Source organism: Myotis brandtii, unplaced genomic scaffold (genome assembly GCF_000412655.1).
Source record: "Myotis brandtii unplaced genomic scaffold, ASM41265v1 scaffold74, whole genome shotgun sequence".
NCBI classification, from domain to species: Eukaryota; Metazoa; Chordata; class Mammalia; order Chiroptera; family Vespertilionidae; genus Myotis; species Myotis brandtii.
The window spans coordinates 3,927,003-3,952,675 of record NW_005370944.1 but is presented as its reverse complement, the minus strand read 5'-3'; the positions used below and the strand labels follow the sequence as shown (position 1 = coordinate 3,952,675).

Below are 25,673 nucleotides of genomic sequence, written 5' to 3'. Positions count from 1 at the left end.
GACCAGGGGCTGCACTTAGGGATTGGGCCTGCCCTCTGTCACCCAGGAGCAGGCCTAAGCCAGCAGGTCGTTATCTCCCGAGGGGTCCCAGACTGCGAGAGGGCACAGGCCGGGCTGGGGGACCCCCTCCCCCGCCCCCCGAGTGCACAAATTTTTGTGCACCGGGCCTCTAGTATATATAAAAACAGGTAATATGCAAATTAGCTGGGCATCACAACCGGCTCAGAAGGAGGCTGCATCACAACCGCTCAGGAGGAGCTGCGCGCACAGATGGGTGGAGGGGACTGTGTGCCACCCCCAGCCCCAGTGGACACACACCAGGGGTGGGGACGTGTTCTGAGCGGCTGCAGCATGGCTTGGAGCATGCCCCCAGTGGGTGGCAGCAGTGGCTGGAGCAAAGCAGCTCCGGTCCCAGATGCCTGGCGGTGGCTGGAACAAAGCAGCCTGGGTTTCAGGTGCTTGCCAGTGGCAGGAGCAAAGCAGCCCGGGTCCTGGGTGCCGGAGGAAAGCCGGTGCTGGCAGCCAAGGGAAGGAAGGCCTATTCTTGCATGAATCTTCGTGCATCGGGCGTGCGTAAGTATATAAGTTCTTTGGTTTATCTCTTCTTGTCTCCTCACCCCCACATGGAGGTATTTCAGTCTGTTCCATGCCTTCATGATTCAGGTTTTATTTTATAGGTCAATTTGTTTTGTTCATTTGATTCCACAAATAAGTGAGATCATGTGATATTTGTCTTTTTTTTAAATATATTTTATTGATTTTTTACAGAGAGGAAGGGAGAGAGATAGAGAGTTAGAAACATCAATAAGAGAGAAACATCGATCAGCTGCCTCCTGCACACACCCTACTGGGGATGTGCCTGCAACCAAGGTACATGCCCTTGACCGGAATTGAACCTGGGACCCTTCAGCCCACAGGTTGACACTCTATCCACTGAGCCAAACCGGTTAGGGTGATATTTGTCTTTTTCTGATTGGCTTATTTCACTTACTATAATATTTTCCAGGTCCATCCATGCTGTCCCAAAGGGTAAGAGATCACTCTCTTCTATAGTTGCATAGTATTTCATTATGTAAATGTCCCACAGCTTTTAAAATAGATATATACTAGAGGCCTGGTGCACGAAATTCATGCACTGGGGGGAGCGGGGGGTCCCCACAGCCAGGATTGTGAAAGGGCACAGGCCAGGCTGAGGGATCCCACTGGTGCACGATTGGGGCCAGGGAGGGACTCAGGAAGTTGGCCAGCTGGGGAGGGAGCCGCAGGGTGGGTCCAGCCCATCTCGCTCAGTCCCAATCAGCCAGACCCCAGCAGCAAGCTAACCTACCAGTCGGAGCGTCTGCCCCCTGGTGGTTAGTGCGTGTCATAGTGACTAGTCGACTAGTTGACTGCCCCCTGGTGGTCAGTGCACAGCATAGTGAGCAGTTGAGTGGCCTTAGCATATCATTAGCATATTACACTTTGATTGGTTGAATGGTCGACTGGACGACTGGACACTTAGCATATTAGGCTTTTATTATATAGGATGATTGATTTTAGAGAGGGAGGGAGAAAGAGAAACATCAATGATAAGAAAGAATCATTGATCGGCTGCCTCCTGCACACTCTCCACCAGGGATCAAGCCCGCAACCCAAGCATATGCCCTGGCCAGGAATCAAACAGTGATCTCCTAGTTCATAGGTCAATGCTTGACCACTGAGCCATGCCAGCTGGGCCCACATCTTTTTTATCCACTCGTCTACTGATGGGCACTTGGGCTGTTCCAAATCTTAGCTATTGTAAATAACACTGCTATTTTCATAGGGTGCATATATTCTTTCTCATTGGTGTTTCAGGGTTTTTAGGATATATTCCCAGAAGTGGGATCGCTGGGTCAAATTGCAGTTACATTATTAATTTTTTTAGGAAACTCCATACTGTTTTCCATAGTGGCTGCACAGGTCTGCATTTGCACCAGCAGTGAACTAGGGTTCCCTTTCTCCACATCCTCACCAGCACTAGTTATTATGCATTTTCTTAACCACAATTTAAAACTTTTAAAAAGGGATTCTTAAAACTAAACAATAAAAAGACAAATAATCCAACTAAAATGGGCAAATAGTTGAGTAAATATTTTTTCAAAGAAGATATCAAAGGAGAAACCAAGATGGCGGCATAGGTAAACACCGGAGACTGCTGCTGAAAACAACCACTTCAAAAATACAACTAAAAGACGGAATGGACATCACCCAGAACCACAGGAAGGCTGGCTGAGGAGAGACTCTTCAACTAGAAGGAAAAATAACAGCACACCGAGGCTCAGAGGAGGCGCAGTGTGGAAAATACTCAGGTGCGGAGGTGCGCGCGCAAAGCGGGCTGGTGGCTGAGAGCGCGGTTGTCGTTTTCGGTCAGGGGGGAGTCTCAGACTCTGAGCTCCAGATACGGGCGAATCGCTGGGGACTCGGACCCAAACGGGAGAAGCGGGAGTGTCTGGCATCAGTTGGAAGGCAGCTTTCCCTCCGAGGTTTGCAGCGGTTCCGGGGGTTCTGAGAAGCAGAGCCTCTGGGAACAGGACTGAGGGCACCATAACGGCTCCCTCCGCCCGCCCTGTTGAGCCCGCCCCGCCCAAGCCCTGCGCAGAGCCATTTGCCAGATCGCCTCAGGCAAAGGCTAGATTAGCACCTCCCCAGAGGACAGAAGTTTTCCGCGGCAGACACAGCTGATTCACACAGCCAGTCGGCCTGGTGGTCAAATCCCTCTAGTATTAACTACAACAATCAAGGCTCAACTAGAACAAGACTGCGCACAAAGACCACTAGGGGGTGCACCAAGAAAGCATAAAAAATGCGGAGACAAAAAAACATGACAGAAATGGAGGATATAGAGCTAAAAAACGCAATTTTGAGGGCTTGCAATAAACTTTTGGAGAGCCTCACGAAAACTAATGAGACCCTCGATGCTATGATAAAGAAACTAGAAATTAAGCATACACGCTCTGAAATAAAGAATATTACACCCAATAGCAGACCAGAGGAGCGCAAGAATCAAGCCAAAGATTTGAAATGCGAAGAAGCAAAAAACACCCAACCGGAAAAGCAAAATGAAAAAAGAATCCGAAAATACGAAGATAGTGTAAGGAGCCTCTGGGACAGCTTCAAGCGTACCAACATCAGAATAATAGGGGTGCCAGAAGATGAGAGACAGCAAGATATTGAAAACCTATTTGAAGAAATAATGGCAGAAAACTTCCCCCACCTGGTGAAAGAAATGGACAGTCAGTTACCTATAAGGGAGTACCCATACGACTGTCAGCTGATTTCTCAACAGAAACTTTGCAGGCCAGAAGGGAGTGGCAAGAAATATTCAAAGTGATGAATAGCAAGAACCTACAACCAAGATTACTTTATCCAGCAAAGCTATCATTCAGAATTGAAGGTCAGATAAAGAGCTTCACAGATAAGGAAAAGCTAAAGGAGTTCATCACCACTAAACCAGTATTATACGAAATGCTGAAAGGTATCCTTTAAGAGGAGGAAGAAGAAAAAGGTAAAGATACAAATTGTGAACAACAAGCATGCATCTATCAACAAGTGAATCTAAGAATCAAGTGAATAAATAATCTGATGTACAGAATGAACTGGTGATTATAAGGAATCAGGGACATAGAAAGGGAATGGACTGACTATTCTTGGGTGGGGGGAAGGGAAATGGGAGATGCGGGAAGAGACTGGACAAAAATCGTGCACCTATGGATGAGGACAGTGGGTGGGGAGTGAGGGCGGAGGGTGGGGCGGGAACTGGGAGGAGGGGAGTCATGGGGGGGGAAAAAAGAGGAACAAATGTAATCTGAACAATAAAGATTTAATAAAAAAAAAAAAGAAGATATCAAAGACCAATAATGAAAAGATGCTCAACATCTCAAAATCACAATGAGATACTTCTTCACACCCACTAGGAGACTATGATCAGTGCCAGGTGCTGGTGGGACGTGGAGAAATTGAAACCCCCATATATTGCTGATGAAAGTGCTTTGGAGAACAGTTTGGTGGTTCTTCAAATGGTTAAACACAGAGTTACTGTATAACCCTGCAATTCCACTCGTAGGTTTATATCCAAGAGAACTGAAAACATGTCCACATAAAATCTTGTACAAGTATTATAATCATAGTCATCATAATAATCATTATTATAATCATAGTATTATAATCATTGTCATCATAATAGCCCCAAAATGTAAATCCCAAACCCATCAACTGATGAATGGATAAACTGTGGTATATATACAGTGGAATATTATTCACCACAAAAAGACATAAAGTACTGATACATGCTACAACATGAATGAATCTTGGAAACATTATGCTAAGTGAAAGAAGCCAGTCACAAAAGACCACATATTTTATGCTTCCATTACAGGAAATATCAAGAATTGGCAAACACATAGAGACAGAAAGTAGATTAGTAGTTGCCAGAGGCTGAGGGGAGGGGAATATGGAAAGTGACTGATGGGCATAGTTTCTTTTGGGATGATGAAACTGGTCAGGAATTAGTGATGATGGTGGCACAACTTTGTGAATATATTAAAAGCCAACACATTGTACACTTTAAAAGGGTGAATTTTATGGTATGTAAATTATACAGTTGTCCTTTGGTATACACAAGGGGATTGGATCCAGCTCCCTCTCCCCCCATGTCCTCATGTATACCAAAGTTCCAGGATGTTCAAGCCCTTTAAATAAAATAGTGTCGTACTGTATGTCACCTATATAGGCTTCAGCAGGGTTCGCCTACATATCACTCATTCGAGGGGATTCAGAGTGGAATTTTCTGGGACTCCCGCCCTACCCCCACCCCGCCCAAGAATATTTTCCATCCCTGGTTGACTGAATCGAGGCATGTGAAGCCAGAGGATGTAGGGCCAACAGTATCTCCAGGAGGAGGGGTTGGGGAGACAAGTCTGGGCCCTCAAGAACCACAACACAGTCCTGCAGGTAGCTTAGGAGAGAAGGCCCCGAGGTAGAAAGAAAGTCAGGTGTATAGGCTGTTATGAAAGCCCAAGGAGTGTTTCAAAAAGGAGGAATGGGGAGGCAGTGCAGTTTACTGAGAGGCCCGGAGAAGCCTGAAAGGCAGGCATAATCCAGATTCTGGTGCCAAAGGCCTGCCCCTCCTTCCTCCTTCCCCGCCTGCGACTGCAGCCCAGGGAAGGACTGTGAGGACAGGCCCGTGGGCACAAGTAAGGAGGCTGCTGAGCACAGCTGAAAACTCAGGTCACCACCTTGCTCAGCACCACATCAGCCTTGGATTCTGCTTTCCTCCCAGGAAAGACCACAGAGATACTGGAGTGTGAGCAGGAGGAGGGATTGTCTATTCCTCTCCTGACTCTTTGAGGGGTGTTTGGGGTCAGGGAGGGAGAAGGTACTGTTCTTGCCCTCAGCCTCGCAGCTTGGTCCACTGTCCCCAGCCATTTTCCCCTGACACTAATCCACCCCGGGCCTCTCTGCCTAGCCCTCAAACCACAAGTCCATTTTCTGCGCTGAGAGGGCAGCCACGCCCAGAATTCCAGCACAGCAGTCAGCCTGCCCAGGCCCCGGCGCCAGAGACCAGAGGCCAGAGACCACGCCCGCCTGTGGGTGGGGCTGGTGGATCCCTAGGCTTGGGAGTAAAAGCTGGTGCAGCCTGGGGCCTGTGGAAGGTGCATCCACACGCCCACACCTCCTGGCCTCCCTGCAAAGGAAGCCCCCACCCCATCATGGAACCCCTCTTGCGTGGGTGCCCAGCACCAAACCCGGCAGCGGGCTGGATTTGAGGCGCCCCAAGCAGGCCTGGCCAGCTCTGCCGCCCCAAGCTGTACTCCAGCTAAGGGTTCACATTCCTGAGCGATGACCTAGTTTTAAGGAGCTTGTTGGGACCTTTTCCTCCAGGGAGAACCCCTGATTGTCCAAATATTGGAAACTCCCTAGAAACGCCTGCTCTTGCCATTATTCAACATTGTTCTGAAGGTTCTAGACATCGCACAAAGGCAAGAAAAAGAAATATTAAAAAGACTCTTATTATTTGAAAGATGGTAAGGTTATCCAGAGGATATATAATCAACTGAAAGAAACTGGCCCAGATATTCTTATATTTAGCACTGGGCTAGGCAGAGCTGTGATTGGAATAGAAACATAATGATCTCTTATGGAATTAATTATTATTTGGTTACAAGATTAACATGAAAATCAGTGGTTTCACCCTGCCTGGTGTGGCTCAGTTGCTAAGAGTGTGGTCCTGTGCACCCGAAGGTGGCGGGTTGGATTCCTGGTCAGGGAACATACCCAGGTTGTGGGCCCCGTTCCAGGTCCCAGGCAACCCATCAATGTTTCTTTCTCTCTCTCTCTCTCTCTTTCTCTCTCTCTCTCTCTCTCTCTCCCTTCCTCTTTCTCTTAAAAAAAAAAATTAGTAGTTTCTCTGTAGACCTGCAATAAACAGTTGTAAAATATATTTGGGAAAATGATTCTTATATGTCAACAACACACATAAGATACCCAAGAATAAACATTTTAAAATGTAAAGAGCCCTGACCGGTTTGGCTCAGTGGATAGAGCGTCGGCCTGTGGACTGAAGGGTCCCAGGTTCGATTCCAGTCAAGGGCATGTACCTTGGTTGCGGGCACATCCCAGTGGGGGGTGTGAGGGAGGCAGCTGATTGATGTTTCTCTCTCATCAAAGTTTCTAACTCTCTATCCCTCTCCCTTCCTCTCTGTAAAAAATCAATAAAATATATATTTTTTAAAAATGTAAAGAAATGTGAGAGAAAAATCACAAATATTTTTTAAATGACATAAAAGGAGACTTGAATAAATGGAGAGATAAACTCTGTTCTTGAGTGGGAAGATTCAAAGTTTTAAAGAAGCAAATTTATCTCAAATTTAATTCAAGGACTTTGCCCTACTATATGTTAGAACAAATGACAAAGCCAAATCAATTAACATAACACAGTATTTACTAGTTTAGTAAAGATTAATAGACTGATAGAACATATAAGTTCAGAACATGACCTATCTGCCCTAACCGGTTTGGCTCAATAAATAGAGCGTCGGCCTGCGGACTCAAGGGTCCCAGGTTCGATTCCGGTCAAGGGCATGTACCTTGGTTGCAAGCACATACCCAGTAGGGAGTGTGCAGGAGGCAGCTGATCAATGTTTCTCTCTCATCGATGTTTCTAACTCTCTATCCTTCTCCCTTCCTCTCTGTAAGAAATCAAGAAAATATATTAAAAACAAAACAGAACATGACCTATCTAATCTAATAAAAGACAAACATGCAAATTGACCATACATTTGCTATACCTTAAGCCATGCCCACCAGCCAATCAGAGCGACTATATGCAAATTAACCCAACCAAGATGGCGGCTGGCAGCCACAGAGCTGCAGCGAGCAGGAGTCTTGGTTGCCCCGGCTATGGAAGAAGCCAAGCTTCCTGGCTGGCTGCTCCCTCCTCTCAAGGCAACAAAGTTTCAATTATAGAAGGTAAATAAACCCCAGATACCTGCTTCCAGCCGCCATGGCCACGGAGCTCAAGGGAACAGGAGGCTTGGTTGCCTTGGTGATGGAAGAAGCCAAGCTTCAAGGCTGGCTGCTGCCTCCTCTCAAGGCAACAAAGTTTCAATTATAGAAGGTAAATAAACCCCAGATACCTGCTTCCAGTTGCCGTGGCCACGGAGCTGGAGCGAGCAGGAGGCTTGGTTGCCCCAATGATGGAAGAAGCCAAGCTTCCCGGCTGGCTGCTGCCTCCTCTCAAGGCAACAAAGTTTCAATTATAGAAGGTAAATAAACCCCAGATACCTGCTTCCAGCCGCCATGGCCACGGAGCTGGAGCGAGCAGGAGGCTTGGTTGCCCCAATGATGGAAGAAGCCAAGCTTCCCGGCTGGCTGCTGCCTCCTCTCAAGGCAACAAAGTTTCAATTATAGAAGGTAAATAAACCCCAGATACCTGCTTCCAGCCGCCATGGCCACGGAGCTGGAGCGAGCAGGAGGCTTGGTTGCCCCAATGATGGAAGAAGCCAAGCTTCCCGGCTGGCTGCTGCCTCCTCTCAAGGCAACAAAGTTTCAATTATAGAAGGTAAATAAACCCCAGATACCTGCTGCCAGTACAGCGGTGGCGGTGGGAGCCTCTCCTGCCTCCTCAGCAGCACTAAGGATGTCCGGCTGCAGCTTAGGTCTGCTCCCTGCTGGTAAGTGGACATCCCCTGAGTGCTGCTGGGCTGCCAGAAGGATGTCTGACTGCCAGCTTGGGCCCGATCCCCCAGGGAGCCGGCCTAAACCAGCAGGTGGACATCCTCCGAGGGGTCCCAGACTACAAGAGGGCATAGGCTGGGCTGAGGGACCCCCCCAAGTGCACAAATTTTTGTGCACCGGGCCTCTAGTGGGTATATAATTAAGAACGTATTTCAAATAAGTAAGAGAAGAATGGATTGTCCAATAAATGGTATTGGGACAATTGGCTACCAAACATCAGTCACAAAATAAATTCAAGGTAGATTAAAAATCCAAATATTTTCTAAATTAATAAACAACTAAAATAAAATGGAGGAAATTATTAAAATATCAGGAAATGTTTAAGCAAAATATAAAACCCAGAACACATAAAAATATGAAACCCAGAATCACATAAAAATTAAAAACCTTTGTACATCAAATAATGAATTGGTACTTTTTAATATTTAATGAGCTCATCCAAGGCAAAAGGAAAAGGTAAACTAATAGAAAAGTGATTAAGAATATGAACAGGCCAGTCACAAAAGAAATCTCTCTCTTACTTATCTTGTTCATAAACATTTAAAAATTACAGTGCTCAACATTACCAAGAATGTGGAAAATAAGCATTCTTTATACCTCACAATGAGAGTGAAAGCTAAGTTAACCTTTCTGACATATATCAATGCCTTATAAATGCAAATCCTTTGACCCAACAACTCCATTTCACATATGCTAATTAGACCAGACGTCCTTCCAGACAAAGCCGAGGCTGCAAGGGAAGCCTGGGTCTCGGTGCCAGAGGGAAGCCGGTGCCAGCAGCCTGGGGAAGGCCTATTCTTGCATGAATTTCATGCATTACGCCTCTAGTTGTTTAATAACGTGCTATTTAGCCTTCAGGTGTTTGAATGTTTTTGAGTGTTTTTACTGTAGTTGATTTCTAATTTCATTCTATTGTGAACTGAGAAGATGCTTGATATGATTTTAATCTTCTTGAACTTGTAGAGACTTGTTTTATGTCCTAATATGTGGCCTATCTTTGAGAATGACCCATGGGCATTTGGGAAGAATGTATATTCTGCAGCTTTGGGGTGAAATGTTCTATAAATGTCAATTAAATCCATCTGATTCAGTGTGTCATTTAGAGTCTCTGTTTTCTTGTTAATTTTTTGTCTGGAAGATCTATCCAGTGAAGCCAGTGGGGTGTTAAAGTCCCCTACTACGACTGTATTGCTGTCGATCTCTCCCTTAAAGTCCTCTAGAAATTTCATATATATATATATATATTTCTCTATTGGGCACATATGTTTACCAGGGTTATATCCTCTTGCTGAATTTATCCCTTCAGTATGATGTAGTGACCTGTGTTGCCTCTTGTGATGGCCTTCATTTTGAAGTCTATTTTGTCAGATATGAGTATTTCTACCCCAGCTTTTATTTCCTTTTCATTTGCATGGGAAATTTTTTCCATCCCTTCATGCTCATCCTGTGTGAGTTTTTTAGTCTGAGATGGGTCTCTTGTAAATAGCATATAATTGGGTCATGTTTTTGTATCCATTCAGCTACCCTATGTCTTTTGATTGGAGCATTTAATCCATTTACATTTAAGGTTACTATTGATAGGTACTTATTTATTGCCATTTTAATTCTTTTTAAAAAATATTTGTTTATTGATTTCAGAAAGGAAGGGAGAGGAAGAGAGAGATAGAAACATCAATGATGAGGGAGAATAATTGATCAGTTGCCTCCTGCATGCCCCACATTGGGGATCAATCCTGCAATCCAGGCATATGCCCTGACCTGGAATCGAACTGTAACCTTCTGTTTAATAGGTTGACACTCAACCACTGAGCCATGATGGCCGGGCACCATTTTAATTCTTTATACCTATGTTTCTCTATATATATATTTCTTCTTTCTCTAGCAGTCCCTTTAGCATTTCTTGCAGTGCTGATTTAGTGGTGATAAATTCCTTTAGCCTTTTTTTTTGGTTTGGGAATCTCTTTATTTCACTATCTATTTTGAATGATAAATTGCTGGATATAGTGATCATGGTTTCAAAATCCTTGCTTTTCATTACCTTGAATACTTCACACCATTCCCTTCTAACCTGTAGAGTTTCTGATGAGAAATCAGCTAACAGCATTATGGGAGCTCCTTTGTAGGTAGCACATTGCTTTTCCATTGCTGCCTTTAAGATTCTCTCTTTGTCTTTAATTTTTGGCATTTTAATTATGATGTGTCTGGGTGTGGGCCTGTTCGGGTTTTCCTTGTTTGGGACTCTCTGTGCCTCCTTCACCAGGTTAAGGAAGTTTTCTGCCATTATTTCTTTAAACATGTTCTCTATCGCCTACTCACTGTCTTCCCCTTCTGGCACACTTGTTTCATGAGGACAGCTCCCTTAAGCTGTCCTCCTGTTTTGTTTTTGTTTTTGTTTTTGGTTCTCTGAGTGATTTTTTTCTACTCTGTCTTCTAATTCACTGATCCAATCCTTGGTTTTGCCTAATCTGCTATGTATTCCTTCCACCGTGTTCTTTATTAGTGCCATGTCATTCTTTATAGTTACTATATCTTTTTTTCATGCTGTTGAGCATCTTTACCATCATTATTCTAAACTCTATGTCTGATAAATTTCTTATCTCCATTTCATTTAGCTCTTATTCTGGGGAATTCTCTTGTTCTTTCATTTCAGGCTTGTTTTTATTTGTTTGTTTGTTTGTCTGCCCATTTGGGTTTATATCTGTAGGTAGATCTGCCATGACTTCCAATCTGTAGTGCCAGACAATGTCAGACACTGTGACTGGCCCTGAGTACTGTTTGGAATTATCAGCAATACACAGCTTGTGGCTCCCTCTGCTGGAACTGGGTGCCTTTGGAAAGGACCAATATGCACACCAGAGTCTGCTTTTCCTAGCCCCAGGCCCAGAAGGAGGTCAGGCAAAAACTAAACACCTCCAGAGATCCTCCTCTGCCTGCAGTCTGATTGTTATCAGCCTTGATTAACCTCAGGCTATCAACCACAGAGTAGGGTGAGGGGTTTTCCAACAGGGTGGGACAACTGCCTTCCCCCCAGGCAAAAACTGCCTGGATTAGAAAGGTCCATGGGAGAAAGATGTTCTCCACAACATGAGGGAATAACTCAGCACAGGAAACCAGGGTGGCTGCCCTCTGAGCTCCAACCCAGAGCCCCCCACCCTGAACTGTCCTCACACCACTCCAGTTCACTCTGCCCTCCCTCTGTTGGCCTCCAAGGTGAGTGGCTGCACATGAAATTTTGTGTATTGGCCCTTTAAGAGGGTTCCTGCATTTCCAGCCATCTCTTGCTGGCTGATAGCAACCCTGCTGCTTTTCACAGCCAGATGTTCTTTGGGCACCTTTCTCAGTTCTGGTTCTCTGGGCTGGGGAGCCCAGTTTGGAGTTTAGACCCCAGAATTCTCAGTGGGAACCCATCACCACTGAGATATCCCTTCAGGACTCCAGATGTTTTCTGTGGGAGCCCCGTCAGCCCTTTCACACCTCTGCACTTCCTACCAGTCTCTGTGTGGTCTCCACTTTCCACCCTTGCTTATCAGGGTTCTGTCTAGCTAATCCTCAGTTGATTTTTCAGAGTGGGTCTTCTGTAATTTAGTTGTATTTCCAGTTTGGTACTGGGAGAGCATCAGTGTAGCTTCCACTTACCCCACAGCCATTTTGGAATCCCTGACACTACTACTTTTTACCATGACCTTAGGTAAGCTCCTCCTGTCCTCTGTGCCTTAACGGCCTCACTTGTGAGATGGGACTCTGGTTTGTTGTGAGGACTGAAATGAGTTGATTGACATTAAACACTTACATGCATGGCTCACAGGAAGTGGTTGGAAATGGCAGCTGTTTGTTAGGATCTAGCTACTGTTGCCAGTCTCTATATGCGCCAACTCCAGTAATACCTACTGTTGATCAGCATGTTGGTGAATGGACAGTCTCATATACTGTTGTGTTTAGGGCAGTGTGAGAAGAGTAGATACATTTTATATGTAGATAACCTCAGATCATAAATTCCATTTCTAACAATTTATTGTTAGAAAATAATTGGACCCATTTAAATGCACAAGAATGTTCACTGAAGTGTAGTTAGAAGAGAAAAAATAAGGCATAAAAATTATGATTTATTCATAGAATAGATGGCTTTGTAACTATTAAAATAATATGTATCAAGTTATTTATTAAAACATTTATTAAAAACAGTCTATTAACATGGACAGATAGCATTATATAACATTGAAAAAAGCATTATATAGAACAGCATGTATAATATAATAGATGTAGGAAGGATGCTCACAAAATTCTAACAATATTTTTCTTCATGAATTGGGATTTTAGATATTTTTTTATTTTCTTCTTTAGACTTTTCCATATACTCTGCTTGATTTTTATGATCACAACAAACAATTTCATTTGTAGCTAAGAATTCAAAGGAAGAAGGAGGATATAGCAAAACAAACAAACAACAACACAAAAACTTATTCCTACAGCACAGCAATATTAACTAATAGATACCTCTAAAATTCCAAATTCCTAAAACCTCATTCTTCCTACATGGAAACCCTCAGAATCCAAAAGAAAAAATGACATTGATTTTAAAAATAAACTTTGAGCCTGGCCAGCATGGCTCAGTGGTTGAGTTATGAACCAGGAAGTCATGGTTCAATTTCCCATCAGGGCACATGCCCGTGTTGTAGGCTCAAGGCTGCACTTCAATGATTCTTTCTCATCATTGATGTTTCTCTCTCTCGCTCTCTCTCTCTCTCTCTCTCCCTCTCCCTCTCCCTTCCTCTCTGAAATCAATAAAAATAGATTTTAAAAAATAAATAAACTTTGCCAAATCTTCACATGTAATAAAACTGTACAAACCTAAACACACACACACACACACACACACACACACACCAGTGCATGGAAAACTGGTGTAATCTGAACAAGGTTGATGGGTTATATCAATGTTAATTTTTCTGATTGTTATTGTGCTACTGTCATGTAGGATGTTACCATTGGGAGAAGTTGAGTGAAAGATACATGAGATCTCTGTATTATTTTATACAATTGCTTGTAAATCTACAATTATCTCAAAATAAAAAGTGTATTAAAAATGAACTTTGCACCTTGAAAAAGTAAACATGTTAAGCTTTTCTTAGAGCTGGGGCTAAATTATCAGAGAGTCTGGGTCTCAGATTCTCAAAGCTGGAGGCACTGAAGGGAAACTAACTTTTGGTGACCAGGCTATTACACCATCTGAGAACCTTTAAATGAACCAGATGTGATGATAGATGAAGAAATGGAGGCTCAGACCCAGTAGTAGCTCAGCATTCATTTCTGGAGCAAGGATTTGTGTCCAGCTCTTTCTGAAAGCGCATGCTTTTCCTATTGTTATGTCACAGTGACTACATCTTCGAATGACTTAAAGGAAAAGAAAGAAGTTGTTCACTGTTATCCATATAAAGGAACGAACTAAATATTCAAGTGGGTGGGAAAATGGTGGTGATCTAATTGGGCACAAGGAGTTTCTTATTATTTATTTTATTTATTTATTTTAATATATTTCTTTATTGATTTCAGAGAGGAAGGGAGAAGGAAAGAGAGATAGAAACATCAATGATGAGAGAGAATCATTGATTGGCTGCCTCCTTTACACCCCCTACTGGGGATCAAGCCGGCAACCCAGGCATGTGCCCTCCACCGGAATCGGACCTGGGACCCTTCAGTCCACAGGCTGACGCTCCATCCACTGAGCCAAGCTGGCCAGGGCAAGGAGTTTCAAAGTATGTGCCTACATGTGAATATCATCCATCACGTATATCACTGTAGCCCTGATTACTAGAAAGTTCTTTCCAACACTCAAATAAGCCTAACTCTATCTAGTGGTCTTTCATCAAGGAACAAACCTTTGTCATCATGTTCCTTCCTTGATAAAATTAGATTTCCACTGTTGGTGCGACCACTGCAGAGTCTGGGCTATAACCACTTATAACCTCTCTTCTCCTGAGTGATATTGGAAGACCCCATAGCTTTCCTACTGCTGCTTTTACATGGAGCCAACTGGTTATTTCCAGTCCTCCATCTTTATGGACCACAGTTGACAGTCTAAGAGACCCCAGAGTCCAGGCAAGAGTTTCAGGGTGGGCCTGGGAACTCCTGAAATTTTGGGCAAAATTGTTATATCTGAACAAAGAGGCATGCATCTGGAAAGAGAGCATTTCACTTTTATTAGATTTTTAATGTACCTAAGACTACCAAATGATAGGAAATACAACTTTAATTTGATCAGCAACAAAATGGATTTAAAATATAAACTCCAAAACTGATTACTTAAAAAAAGTAAATACTCAGCTAGCAATAAACTTATTGTAAATAAAAAGAAAGAGTTAAGTTTTTAATTCTGCCTTTCTAGTACTAGCTATACCTCAGGGTAAACAAATAGTTGAAAGAGGAAACATTTCTTTTTATGGGAAGATTCAAGCCAATAAATGATGAAAGAGTGATAGAATTAGAGCAATACCATTCTACAATCCCTAATGAAATAACGGGTTTAAATAAAATGATCATCAATGCCTGCTGACATCCTCCAAAGAGAAATAACCAGATGTGCTTCCTAATGTTCTTCCTCAAGTGCTCAATACCTTTTGAATCTGAGCAACATCTAGACCGACTATTTATAGGAAATACAAGAGTCAGGGGAATATTTTAAACAACACCAGCAAACTGGGAAATGGTATAGGACAAATAATCCTATTTCTTCAACAAATACATTGCAACAAAAACAAAAAAGAAATGAAAGGTTTATATTCTGGAAAACAACCCCTTCCTCCTGGCATCTGTGCTGAGCAGGCACATCCTCCTTGGGGAGACAATTCCTTCTGAATTGCACAGGAAGTTCCATGCCAGGGCCTTCTGCTCTCCCCCGTCCCCTTTCCTTTCCTACATTAGTAAACAGGTAGGAAATTCATCAAAGCTTCAAAGGTTGGTGATAGAGAACAGGTGGTGACAAATTGATGCCCTGCAGCCCAGGTGAATTGCATCCAGGGTGAATAGCAGCATAGTGGCCAAGATGGACTTCATGCCAAAGAATGATTTTCACTTCTCAGAAAGGAAAAACAAATGATTTTCTGGTGTCTGGACTCAGACACTGGGCACCAAAGTGGAATGCTGCACTGTTCTCAAATTCATGGGCTTTCCCTAAGTAGTTACAGTAAAGAAGAAATTGTAAATAAAAAGAAATGAAATGCCTTCAGAAATAAAGGGGAAACATGCTAGGTAGCAGAATCACTGAATGACTGAATGGAGAAGGGCTTTAGGGGACCTACAGTCCAACTGCCTTACCTAATGGGTAGAGGAGACACCCTCTACTCCCCTCTCTCTCCCTACAACTCTGGAAGTCTTTGCTCTGAAAGGAGCTAGACTTCAGAGCCAGCTGGAGGTGTAAATGGGCAAAGCAGGCCCAGAGAGAAAACCTGACTTGTTTTCAAGTCACAGCAAAATAGGAACAGTATTAGGCTGAGAACTCACTTCTGATTCCCTGAATGAGGCTCTTCATGTTGGTCTGATAAATATGGTATGTGGCACTCAAGGGCCAAAGCCACAACGTAACCAGGTTAAGGCCTGGGTGGAGCCACCCAAGCAGGTCAGTGGAAGAGCTTCAGGGAGGCTGGCTGGCATAAAGCCACCTTGAGTACTGGCAACCTCAACCTTGGGGGGCATCCTAGGTGGATGAATTGGCACACAGGTCTTTCTGGTTTGCTCTAAGGCTTTGACTTGCCTGAGCTAAAAAAATTTTTTTTTAATTTGAAAGCAACCAGTAACATCAAGACATAGATAGGGCCTGGGCTGTCCCCTCGAGGCTATTCAGAACATTCTCCAAAGCAGGAAGGAGAATTTTGATTTGCCCCGAGCAGAAACTCCTGGAAGCTCAGTGCCAGCCTCTTTCAGGTTCACCCTCTAGACTGCCCATTTGCTCTAGAATTGCTCCCTGCTTTACTGGTCCTGTCAAACTGCAGCCTCACACCTGAGTGTGCCTGCCAACATGGACTGGACTGGACTGGAGTCCAGCCAATGTGATCAGAGGACTGTGGAGGAGGCATGTCAACTGCCCCAGTGCTAGCTGACTAGGGGGGCAGGCTGCCCTCCAGAGCTCAGACTGTGGCACCTGGGAACTTACAGCAAGGGCAGGGCTTTACAGCCTCACCCACTGGTTCTTTCTTCACCAAATAATCCCCCCTTTTCCACTCCTCCCCCCTCCCCCCCGGCCAAAAGCCCCAAGACCTCAGGGGCAGAGGCCACAATTCTTGATGTCACATTAAACACCACCTTCCACCTGCCCTGCCTCTCTGCCCCTTTCCCAGGTGCAAGAATTTCCTTCCTCCCAGGGCGACTTTGGATCAAATCTCGAGGCTGAAAGACCAGCCCCAGCCCGCCCGACCAGGACGGGCCTGATACACGGGAGTGGCCCACTCGTGCCAGGACAGCTCCACACTGTCTCCTGGGCAGCCGCGGGCCTGATACAATTGCGGCCAGATATAACTGCAGACTCAGCTGGGAGGGCAGAAAGCCTGAAACCCCCACCCCGGGCCAGCAGGGAAGCATCAGCCTTTGGGTGGGGAGCAGTCAGGGCTGGGGGTCGATAGGGCTGGGGAATGAATGAATGAATGAATGAATGAATGAATGAATGAGTGAACGAACGAACAGGGATGATGGCAGAGGGTGGTGGTGGTGGTGGACTTCGGAGATGTCCCAAGAAGGGTGTCCTCCGCTGCCCGGACGTCCTCATCCCCACGCCCGGACCCCTCGCGCGGAGCACAGCAGCCGCGAACACCCCGCAACCTGAGAAGCGCAGCTCTTGAGCTGAGCCTGCATTTCGGCGGGCGGGAAGTGCCTGCCCGTCCCGCCCCTCGCCTGAACCAGGCAGGCGGGCTGCAGTCCCTTACCTGCCAGCCTCCACTGTCTCGCCCCTGCTCAGAGCAGTCATAGATGCGCCTCCGGCCAGCGCAGGAGACCCAGCGGCCCGACTGCCACCAGCCGGTCCTCGTCCTCGCAGCCGGGAGGGCCCACCTCCTCCTGCCCATTGGTTGCCCGCACGGGACGGGCCCTGCCCATTGGCAGGTCCTTCCCCCTCTCCAGACTCAAGGTGGGGCCCAAACACCGCACAGATCTCCACGCCCCTTTCAGGGTCTGCTCCTCCAGCCTTGCACAGCAAGGGCCTTGGGGCCCCTCCACGTTCTTCCTCTTCAGCTTTCTGAGTCTCTTCGCAAAGCTCTGCAGCAACCAATTCCAGCCCTCCTCTAAATAAACCCTCCCAACACTGAACTCCAGGGTAGCTTTCCATTTCTCTCCACACCCGATCATTGAGGGCCTGAGTGGGGAATACTAGAGGCAATGGTGGAATAAGTCAAACTGGGAGCTAAATGCTGCCATGCACCTTGCCCAGAGCTGGAAACTTCACTGTGGCCCAGGCAAAAAACTTTTGGGTAAGTCTGGGAAGGACTGAAGATGGCCAGGGAATGAAGAGTAGGGGTTGGTGGTGTTAATGGGGTGACAATGAACGGGGCCTTGAGAATGGGATCACACTCAGGTTCCCCCAACTTTTTTGGCCTGCAGGCCCCTTCCCTCCTATCCCCACCAGGTAGAGCTTAGTCCTTGGGAGTGGTCAGGAGACGGGAAAGGTGCAAGTGGATTCGGTTCCATTCCCAAACCTCCCCCACCTCCTTCACCCAGCTGTACCACGGAGGGAGGGCATAGGAAGATGGAAGGGGCACTAACAGAGCCCAGGTTTGAAACTGTTCTGGGAACTTTGGAGCAGAAGCTGTCTCAGGAGCCAGGTCTCGTCCTACAGCTCCCATCAGGGCCCTCTACTGCATGAAGGCCTAAGGGGAGGGCAGGGCAAGGACTACTCCACTCAGCTTACCCACCAGAACAGGAGGAAAGGGCCCTGGTCACTGCCTTCTCATCTGATTCAAACAAGCCATTATAATTTCCCCAGCTGCAGCCCTGGCCGTGGCTCAGTTGGTTGGAGCATTGTCCCTTGCTTGCACCAAAGGGTCACAGGTTTGATCGTCAGGGCACATAACCAGGTTGTAGGGGAGGCAACTGATCAATGTTTCTCTCTCTCTCTCTCATCTCTCCTCTCTCTAAAAATCAAGACATATCCTTGGGTGAGGATTAAAAAAAAAAATTTCCCCAGCTGCAGTTTTGGGTATTGATTTTAGAGCAGTGGTTCTCAACCTTCCTAATGCCGCGATCCTTTAATACAGTTCCTCATGTTGTGGTGACCCCCAATTTCATTGTTACAAATTGAACATAATTAAAGCATAGTGATTAATCACAAAAAAATATGTAATTATATATGTGTTTTCCGATGGTCTTAGGCGACCCCTGTGAAAGGGTCGTTTGACCCCCAAAGGGGTCATGACCCACAGGTTGAGAACCGCTGTTTTAGAGAGAAACATTACTTGCTTCCCAACCAGGGATGGATACCAAAACCTGGGTATGTGCCCTGACCAGAATCAAGCCCATGACACTTCAGTGCACACGACACTCCAACCAACTGAACCACACCAGCCAGGGCTTCAGGAGCTTTTACACAGCCACCTAAAGGGGGCAACCTATGCAAGTCAGCTACTAATGGTTCACCTTCTAATCCAACTCACTATGCAACTCTGCACTTGGAGATGGACCGTATGGCAGGTGGCCTGAGCTGTTTGGGAGTCCCCACCAGGAGCGTTGAGGCTCATGCCCTTTCGCCCTACTCAGAGGGCAGAGATCACCACCAACCCTTTCAGAAAAAAGAGGCAACAAATGCTTCAGCTGCTATTTATTGACATACAGGTAGGCTCTATAGCAACAGGCCTAGAGGTGGCTGCAGTAGTGGGGATAATGAAGGTGGAGGATGGAGTTTGTCTGCAGCGACAGCTGAGTGGAGTGCAGGAACAGAGGTGCACAGTGCACAAGATGGGAGTGGGGGAGGCTGAGGGGATTGGAGAAGCAAGCGAAGGCCAGGGCCAGACAGAGTCAGCTGACACTGGAACCACTGCCCTCTCTAGCCGGCTATCTTCTGAGCCAGGCCAGGCTTGGGAGTTCTCTGAGTGTCCATTTCTACAGGAACTGAATGGAGTGCACAGAGGAGAAGCAGGAGCGATTGCCCTCTATGTTCAGCTTCAGAGCCTCCAGTCCTGCACCCCTGCCTCTCTTGCTTGGGTAGAGCTGTAAGATGGACAGCCTGGCTCTGGACTATACCTCACCTGAGCAGGGTCTTAAAAATCGCCATGCTTTACAGAGGCCTTAATCTTCTTCCCTGGAGCCCCAGCCCATCGGTGCCACACTACAGCCCCAAGTGAGCACTGCAAGCATCGCTGGCCTAAGGGATGGGTTGGGGAAGGGGAGGGGACAGGGGCTGGAGGAGGGGTTCTGGGGCCCATCACGGCACAGGCACTACACGCATGGTGTTGGTGAAGCCAGAGCCAGGACGCCACCCGGTCAGCACGATGACCACATCTCCCTTCTTGAAGAAGCCTCGGGCCTTGCCTGAAGGAAGAGAAGGCATGTGGGTGAGTAAATGCCAAGTCAGGCAGGTATGAACTTGGGACACTGCCCCAGAGCCAGATAGCAAGCAGGGCTGGCTGGCTATTACTTCTTTACACCACAAGGTGGCCCCAGATTCAAAGCCAGGTAAAGGGGATGAGGGCAGTCCTGAGATTTCCCTATCACTCAGATGGCAGACTTGGCAGGGGCCTTTGGACATCACTCATTTTATACACTGGAGGATGGAGACCCTTGCTCAAGGTTAGAGCTAGCTGCTTCCTCTCATTCAGTGGCACCCTACATTTACACTGGGACAAAGGCCACATCAGTATATAATCTGTGTGTGTGCCACCCCACAGTGCAGGAGCTCTGGCCAATTTTATTAAACACACACACAAAACCCAGTAATGAGCAGATGCCAAAGAATGGACAATCCTGCTTACCTAGGTCCTTTGGCTTTGGGCCCTAGATTAGAAGAGTGAGGAGACAAACTGGACTGTTTAGCCCCACGACTCAAAGGCCTTCTTCCTTCCTGGGCTCAGCCCAAGACTTCAAAGATGGGGATGGAGGAATCAGAGAGAACATTCCCACTGACAGTGGCCAGCCAGGGCTCTTGCACCCTAAGGTCTGCATGTTCCCTTTCCTTAGCATCCCAGAGAGCTCAGTGAGCAAGCACCTCCACCCCAGGCTCCAGCCCTTGCTCCCAGTCACGCACCAACATTCATGGCCAAGTTCACCCGGAGGTCCACATCCTCAGCCCAGGCGTCCTGCACTGGGTCCTTACACACCACAGGGAAGATGCCTCGGTATAGGTGGGCCTGGCGAGCTGTCTGGTGATTACGGGTCACAGCAATGATGGGAGCACGGGGGCGGTACCTGGCCACCTGGTGAGCAGACCTGAGAGGGGATGAAGGACAGGCAGAAGAGACCGTTACATAATGTTCCAGAAGCCTCCCAGGAAGCCCCTCAGGGGCTTCAACAGTTCATCTTCTAATCCAACTCACTATGCCAGCCTGAGGCTTTGGCCACTTAAACATCTATCCCCTGGGCCCCTGTGGGAATTCCCATGGCTGGGGAAGCCCCTCTTCCTGTATCCTCCACAGCATGTAGCTCCTCTTCATAGTTGTGAGACCCATTTGCTCTCCACCCCTCCTCACAGGCCCAGAAATCCTCCTGACCCAGAATGATCAGTTTCACCCACTTTCCTCACATGGCCCATAGTTGGCAGAATGCTCCCTCCGAACTTTTCCATTCTGGCACAGGGAGGCAGCCCTCACCCAAGCTCACCAGTACCCATTTCTCTAGATGCCAGTAACTCCTACAAGCCAAGCAGCATGTGAACAGCACCTGACTCTTGACATCTGCAAAGAACAGGAACAGAGCCTACCAACCCCCTGGGAATCTACAACACAAGCTGCCTTCCATACTGTTAGACCCTCCCAACCCCATGTGGCCCCCAGGTCTCCAGGTCCTGAAATAGTTCCAGTAACTGAGCTCTAAAGATTGAGTCAAACCTGAGTATCTAAGTGAGGGCAAGACCAGGAACTGGAAGTGTGGTGTGGGAGGCTCTGGCAGGTTCCTCGGGAAGGTAGGGGACCCTCTGGAGCCCCAGTGTTGGGTACTTCCTGTATACTTGCAGTTGCAGATGTGTCTCAGGAGTTGGAGAATAGTGTGCAGGAGTGACTGGGCCCCAGAAAGCAAGCTATGAGGACACTCAACAGGTGTCAAGGAAACTTACACCATATTACAGCAGAGAATGCCCAGCTTAAGGCCTGGCCTCTATAAGACTTTCAAAGGGAAGCAGTTGCTGAAATCAGGACAGGCTGAGAATGAAATCCAAGAAGACAGGAGCTAAAAATAGCCAGATAGCAAAGGTTGGACCTTTTCATAAATGTCAACCCCAATGGTTGGGCTGTTTACCCTGAGCTCTGCTGAGGGAATCTGCATAGATCTAGTGTCTGGGTAGCCCCTCCTGCTGCTTCTCAGTGCACGGGGGCTGCCTGTCTGCTCCTCTTCCAGGAAACCCTAGCTGTCCTGTGGGCAGGGACGAGGAGCATACCCCAAGACTGTCCAGGGGATCCTAAGTCCATGGCCAAACAGGCCCCAGCTTGGCTGCATGACAACATGGTGACCTTTCCCGAGCCAGAAATCACTTGTCTTTGGAGTTCAAAGACAGAGAGGGGCTCATGCACCAACCAAAGGGCATGTCAGTGAACAGCACTAATTTTCCAAACCGAACTTTTAAAGAGCATACAATAACTGAAAGAAGCAAAGCTGGAGGCCTACCACCATTTTAGAAGACCAGCCTTTAAATACCAAGTAATTAATTGTAGTCAGTCTATCTGTAGTTAAGCAGCGAAGTCTTGATGGTATAAACTTGCTTTGGAGTCAAATGGTCCCATGCCTTTTGAGTGCTGCCTGGAGTCCTTTGAGCCCAGGGAATGGGCTCTGCTCATTCCTGGATCCTGGCCTGGGGGCTGAGGGAGCTCCTTCCCTGCAGGGTCCAGGTGGCAGGCAGCAGGGTCTTACCTTGGCTCATGTCATCTGAGCATTATTCAATGCACTGCTCCCAGGACCCCCAAGGAAAGGTGCCACTGAGCAGGGCATTCCCAGGGAGCTGCTGCCACCTCCTACCTGCCAGACTTGGTGAGGACGATTATGGCCCCACTGCAGCACTTGAAGGAGGCCTCCACGGCGCCCACGGCGGTGGCTTCTGTGGGGTCGCTGGTAATGGGCGCCAGGCGGCGGAGTTCCTCAAATAATTGCAAGTGGTAGATGGCGGCCTCTGCCTCACGGGCAATCTAAGGGAGCAACATCCGTCCAGAGGAACGAGAGGGGGACAGAGCTTTGTCAGAGCTGTGTCACAATGGGAGAGGGAGGGGAAGAGTTGCACAGACAGCTGGTGGGGAACACATCCCTGGGTGCAAAGGCCAAAAGGAACCCAATCACGGTAGGTTCTGAGCTGACCAAGATCAAGACTCACAGGGACCAGTCCTTCACCAGGTGCCTGTGACACCACCTGTGCCTACCGAGCTACAGTCCCTTTGGTTCTGCCCTGCCCTGAGCTCCCTTGGCTAGCTTCCTGCAGATGAAAAAAAGAGGCTCTGAGCCCAGGCCCCAGGTGCAGGGCTGGGCCCTGGCTGTTTTCTAGAGCAGCTGGAGCAAGAGGCTGGTTATCCTACAGAGTTACCTGCCTTTAGGGCCCTACCTGCCAGACTCCGTCAGAACTATCAAAGCTGCTGCTAAACATTTATAAGAAGCCTCCACGCTGCCCATGGCCATGGCTTCCATGAGGTCTGTGGAGTGACGTGAGCCTCGCACAAGTTCTTCAAACAGCTGGCGGTGGAACATGGCTGCCTCAGCCTCACGAGCTATCTGTAAGGTTTAGGGGGAAGGGAGGCGAGGAAAGGGAAGGAGGAGGAAAAAAATATGAGACAACAACATGGAAAGACAGAATGAGGAATTAATCAGAGAATAAAGAGAAGGTAACTTTAGGTTAATTGGCTAAATCTGTCCTTCAGGCAGATGCAGAGAGGCAGGGTGACACAAGCCAGTTCAGGGGTATGTGAAGAATTTCCAGCCTCAACTGCGGCTGCTTCCCCTCCATCAGAGGGGAAATTGGTTCTTCCATTCTGGAAGGAATTTTGATTGGGGGTGGGGGTGGAGGGAGACAATATGGTGGCAGGTTCCAGTACCTTAGCATGGAAACATTTCCAGGCTGGGCCCGGGCCACTCCCTGGCAGGGCTTGATCACACTGCCTCATGACACAGCTGACAGGAAGAAACAGGCCCTCCCTCCCCACATGGCTGTCTAGTTCTCCAGGGCTTCCTGCCCAGCTTCCATGGCGCGCTTGGTTTGGCATGGGACACAGGGGTGTTCCAATGGCCTGCCATGGAAACACACTGAGCAGCGCTGGAAATTGAAAGCCATGTGGCTTCGCTGCGTTCTAAGCAGGAGGGTAGAAAACTGGCAAATTTGTCAGGATGACTCAACAGCCATGTGGAGACAGATGCCTGTGGAAGCAAGTTGAACAAGACATCTGATTAAAATCTAATGAAAAGTCATGAGAAAGCCACTGAGTTATTTACAGACCACCTGCTCACATAACACTAAAAATTAGAAAGAAAATTTAAGTTTTAGAGGATTATAATGCAATCGTCAACAGCTTAGAGCAGCGGTTCTCAACCTGTGGGTCGCGACCGCTTTGGCGGTCAAACGACCCTTTCACAGGGGTCGCCTAAGACCATCCTGCATATCAGATATTTACATTACAATTCATAACAGTAGCAACATTACAGTTATGAAGTAGCAACGAAAATAATTTTATGGTTGGGTCACAACATGAGGAACTGTATTTAAAGGGCCAGAAGGTTGAGAACCACTGGCTTAGAGAATAATGGGTGAGGGAAGAATCAGTAATATCATCTTATTAATTTGACAGATATGTGGCAGGATTCACTAGTTTTCTCTCTTGAAGAATGGAATGCATGCAGCCCAAAGGACAGGGGAGAGGAACAGAAACAGGAACTGAACCATAAAGGTACTGCCTAGTCCTTAGTTACAGGCCATTTACTGCATCGGTTAAGACACAGGAGAAAGGAGTTAACAGTTAAGAGAATCTGTCAGCCAGTGTTAACTAGGGACATGGAAAGGACAGGCCAGCACCACCTGGCCTGGACCCCATAACTTATCTTATGAGCAGGGCCATGTAATCCGAGCCCTGCAGTTCTCTCTAAGGTGTCCATCTGTTATAGGGAAGATTGGGGTCTGGAAAAAATGGACATGAAGTGAGAGCCCAGAGCCTGATTCTTTGTCTCTGACCCCAGACCTGGCCTTACCTCCTGTGAGATTAGAGTGTTATGGTGCAGGACAGAACACTGGCTTCAAAGTCAGATATTGGTTCAAACTCAGGCTTTATATTACCATGTAATCCTCATCTATAAATTGGGTGACTTCTATATCTCACGGAGGCTATGAAGATTACATCAGTCTACACAGGGACTTAACAGACATTTAATAATTACAGTGAATATTTAATGTTAAGTTTATAATTAAACATATCCCATCTAATTCATTTTACAGATAAGGCCTTGAGACACATTAAAGTCCCTACATGTTTCATGGTTCAGTGTATCAGGTCACTCTTGTACCTGAGGCCATACATCTAAATCTAAGCAAGGCAATTAGAGACTGGTGAGGTGTGGAGAGGCCCATAAATATACCAGCAGCCACTCCAGAGGTCACTGGTTCAAGGCCCACTGTCTCCTGGGAGAGAGAATGGCTCAGGGTACCTGAGCATTAGAACAGCAAGCTTGTCTCACAAACGGGTGCATACTCGCCAGGGCCAAGGTACACAGACATGCCAGGGACAGGATTTCCTCATGGGGAAATCCATGGGGGATGCTGAAGACAGCCCAAAGGACAACTTTTGTTAAGACGTTTCAGTTCACCACTGAAATGGTATGAAATTATAAATGACGTCTTCTCTGGAAGCTAGTTAAACCTAATAATTGGACACAGAAAATGGAGGAAAGGAAGATACCTAGTCCAGAGGTTCTTTTTGGGGGTTGTTTTAAATTTGGGGAAATGCAGGAGAGGAGGTGTTGCACAAAGGGCATGAGGTCCTTTGTTGATTGAAAGAGAGTAGGAAGTTAAAGAAAACCCATTTCAGGGTAAGATACAAATTCACTGAGCTACACATTATAAACATTGACCTAAGACTATTATGGGCAAGTTAATTTGTAGCACTCATTTTCTCAGGTATCATAACCCTGACAGCCGATCCCTACGTTCACTCTTCAGTAAGCTCTAGAGCAGGAGCAGACAAACCGCGACACACAGCCAGGCAGTGGGACATGCAGAGCAGAAAAGCCTTGAAAAGCTAGTTAGCTCCCTGGGCAGCGGGTGAGGGTGG

At 46.9% G+C, this 25,673-nt stretch overlaps 2 protein-coding genes across 8 annotated transcripts in view; both read right to left on the bottom strand.

Moving 5' to 3' along the window:
- Positions 1-17,288, bottom strand: part of GRAMD2 (GRAM domain containing 2) — a 46,908-nt gene extending 29,620 nt beyond the window's left edge. For both annotated transcript variants that reach the window (XM_014530406.1, XM_014530407.1), the window contains exon 1: positions 17,169-17,288. In XM_014530406.1, coding sequence (XP_014385892.1) covers positions 17,169-17,209 — 41 coding nt within the window. In that variant the 5' untranslated portion in view covers positions 17,210-17,288. The remainder of the gene's footprint in view (positions 1-17,168) is intronic.
- A 1,748-nt stretch (positions 17,289-19,036) lies between these two features.
- Positions 19,037-25,673, bottom strand: part of PKM (pyruvate kinase, muscle) — a 29,211-nt gene continuing 22,574 nt past the window's right edge. For 3 of the 6 annotated variants that reach the window (XM_005882817.2, XM_014530404.1, XM_005882818.1), the window contains 3 exons: positions 22,393-22,559; positions 20,474-20,655; positions 19,037-19,761 (listed from right to left, as the gene is read on the bottom strand). In XM_005882817.2, coding sequence (XP_005882879.1) covers positions 19,655-19,761; positions 20,474-20,655; positions 22,393-22,559 — 456 coding nt within the window. In that variant the 3' untranslated portion in view covers positions 19,037-19,654. Of the gene's footprint in view, positions 19,762-20,473; positions 20,656-22,392; positions 22,560-22,966; positions 23,134-25,673 lie in introns of those variants that run through there. The other 3 variants (XM_014530402.1, XM_014530405.1, XM_014530403.1) reach the window with 2 other exon arrangements.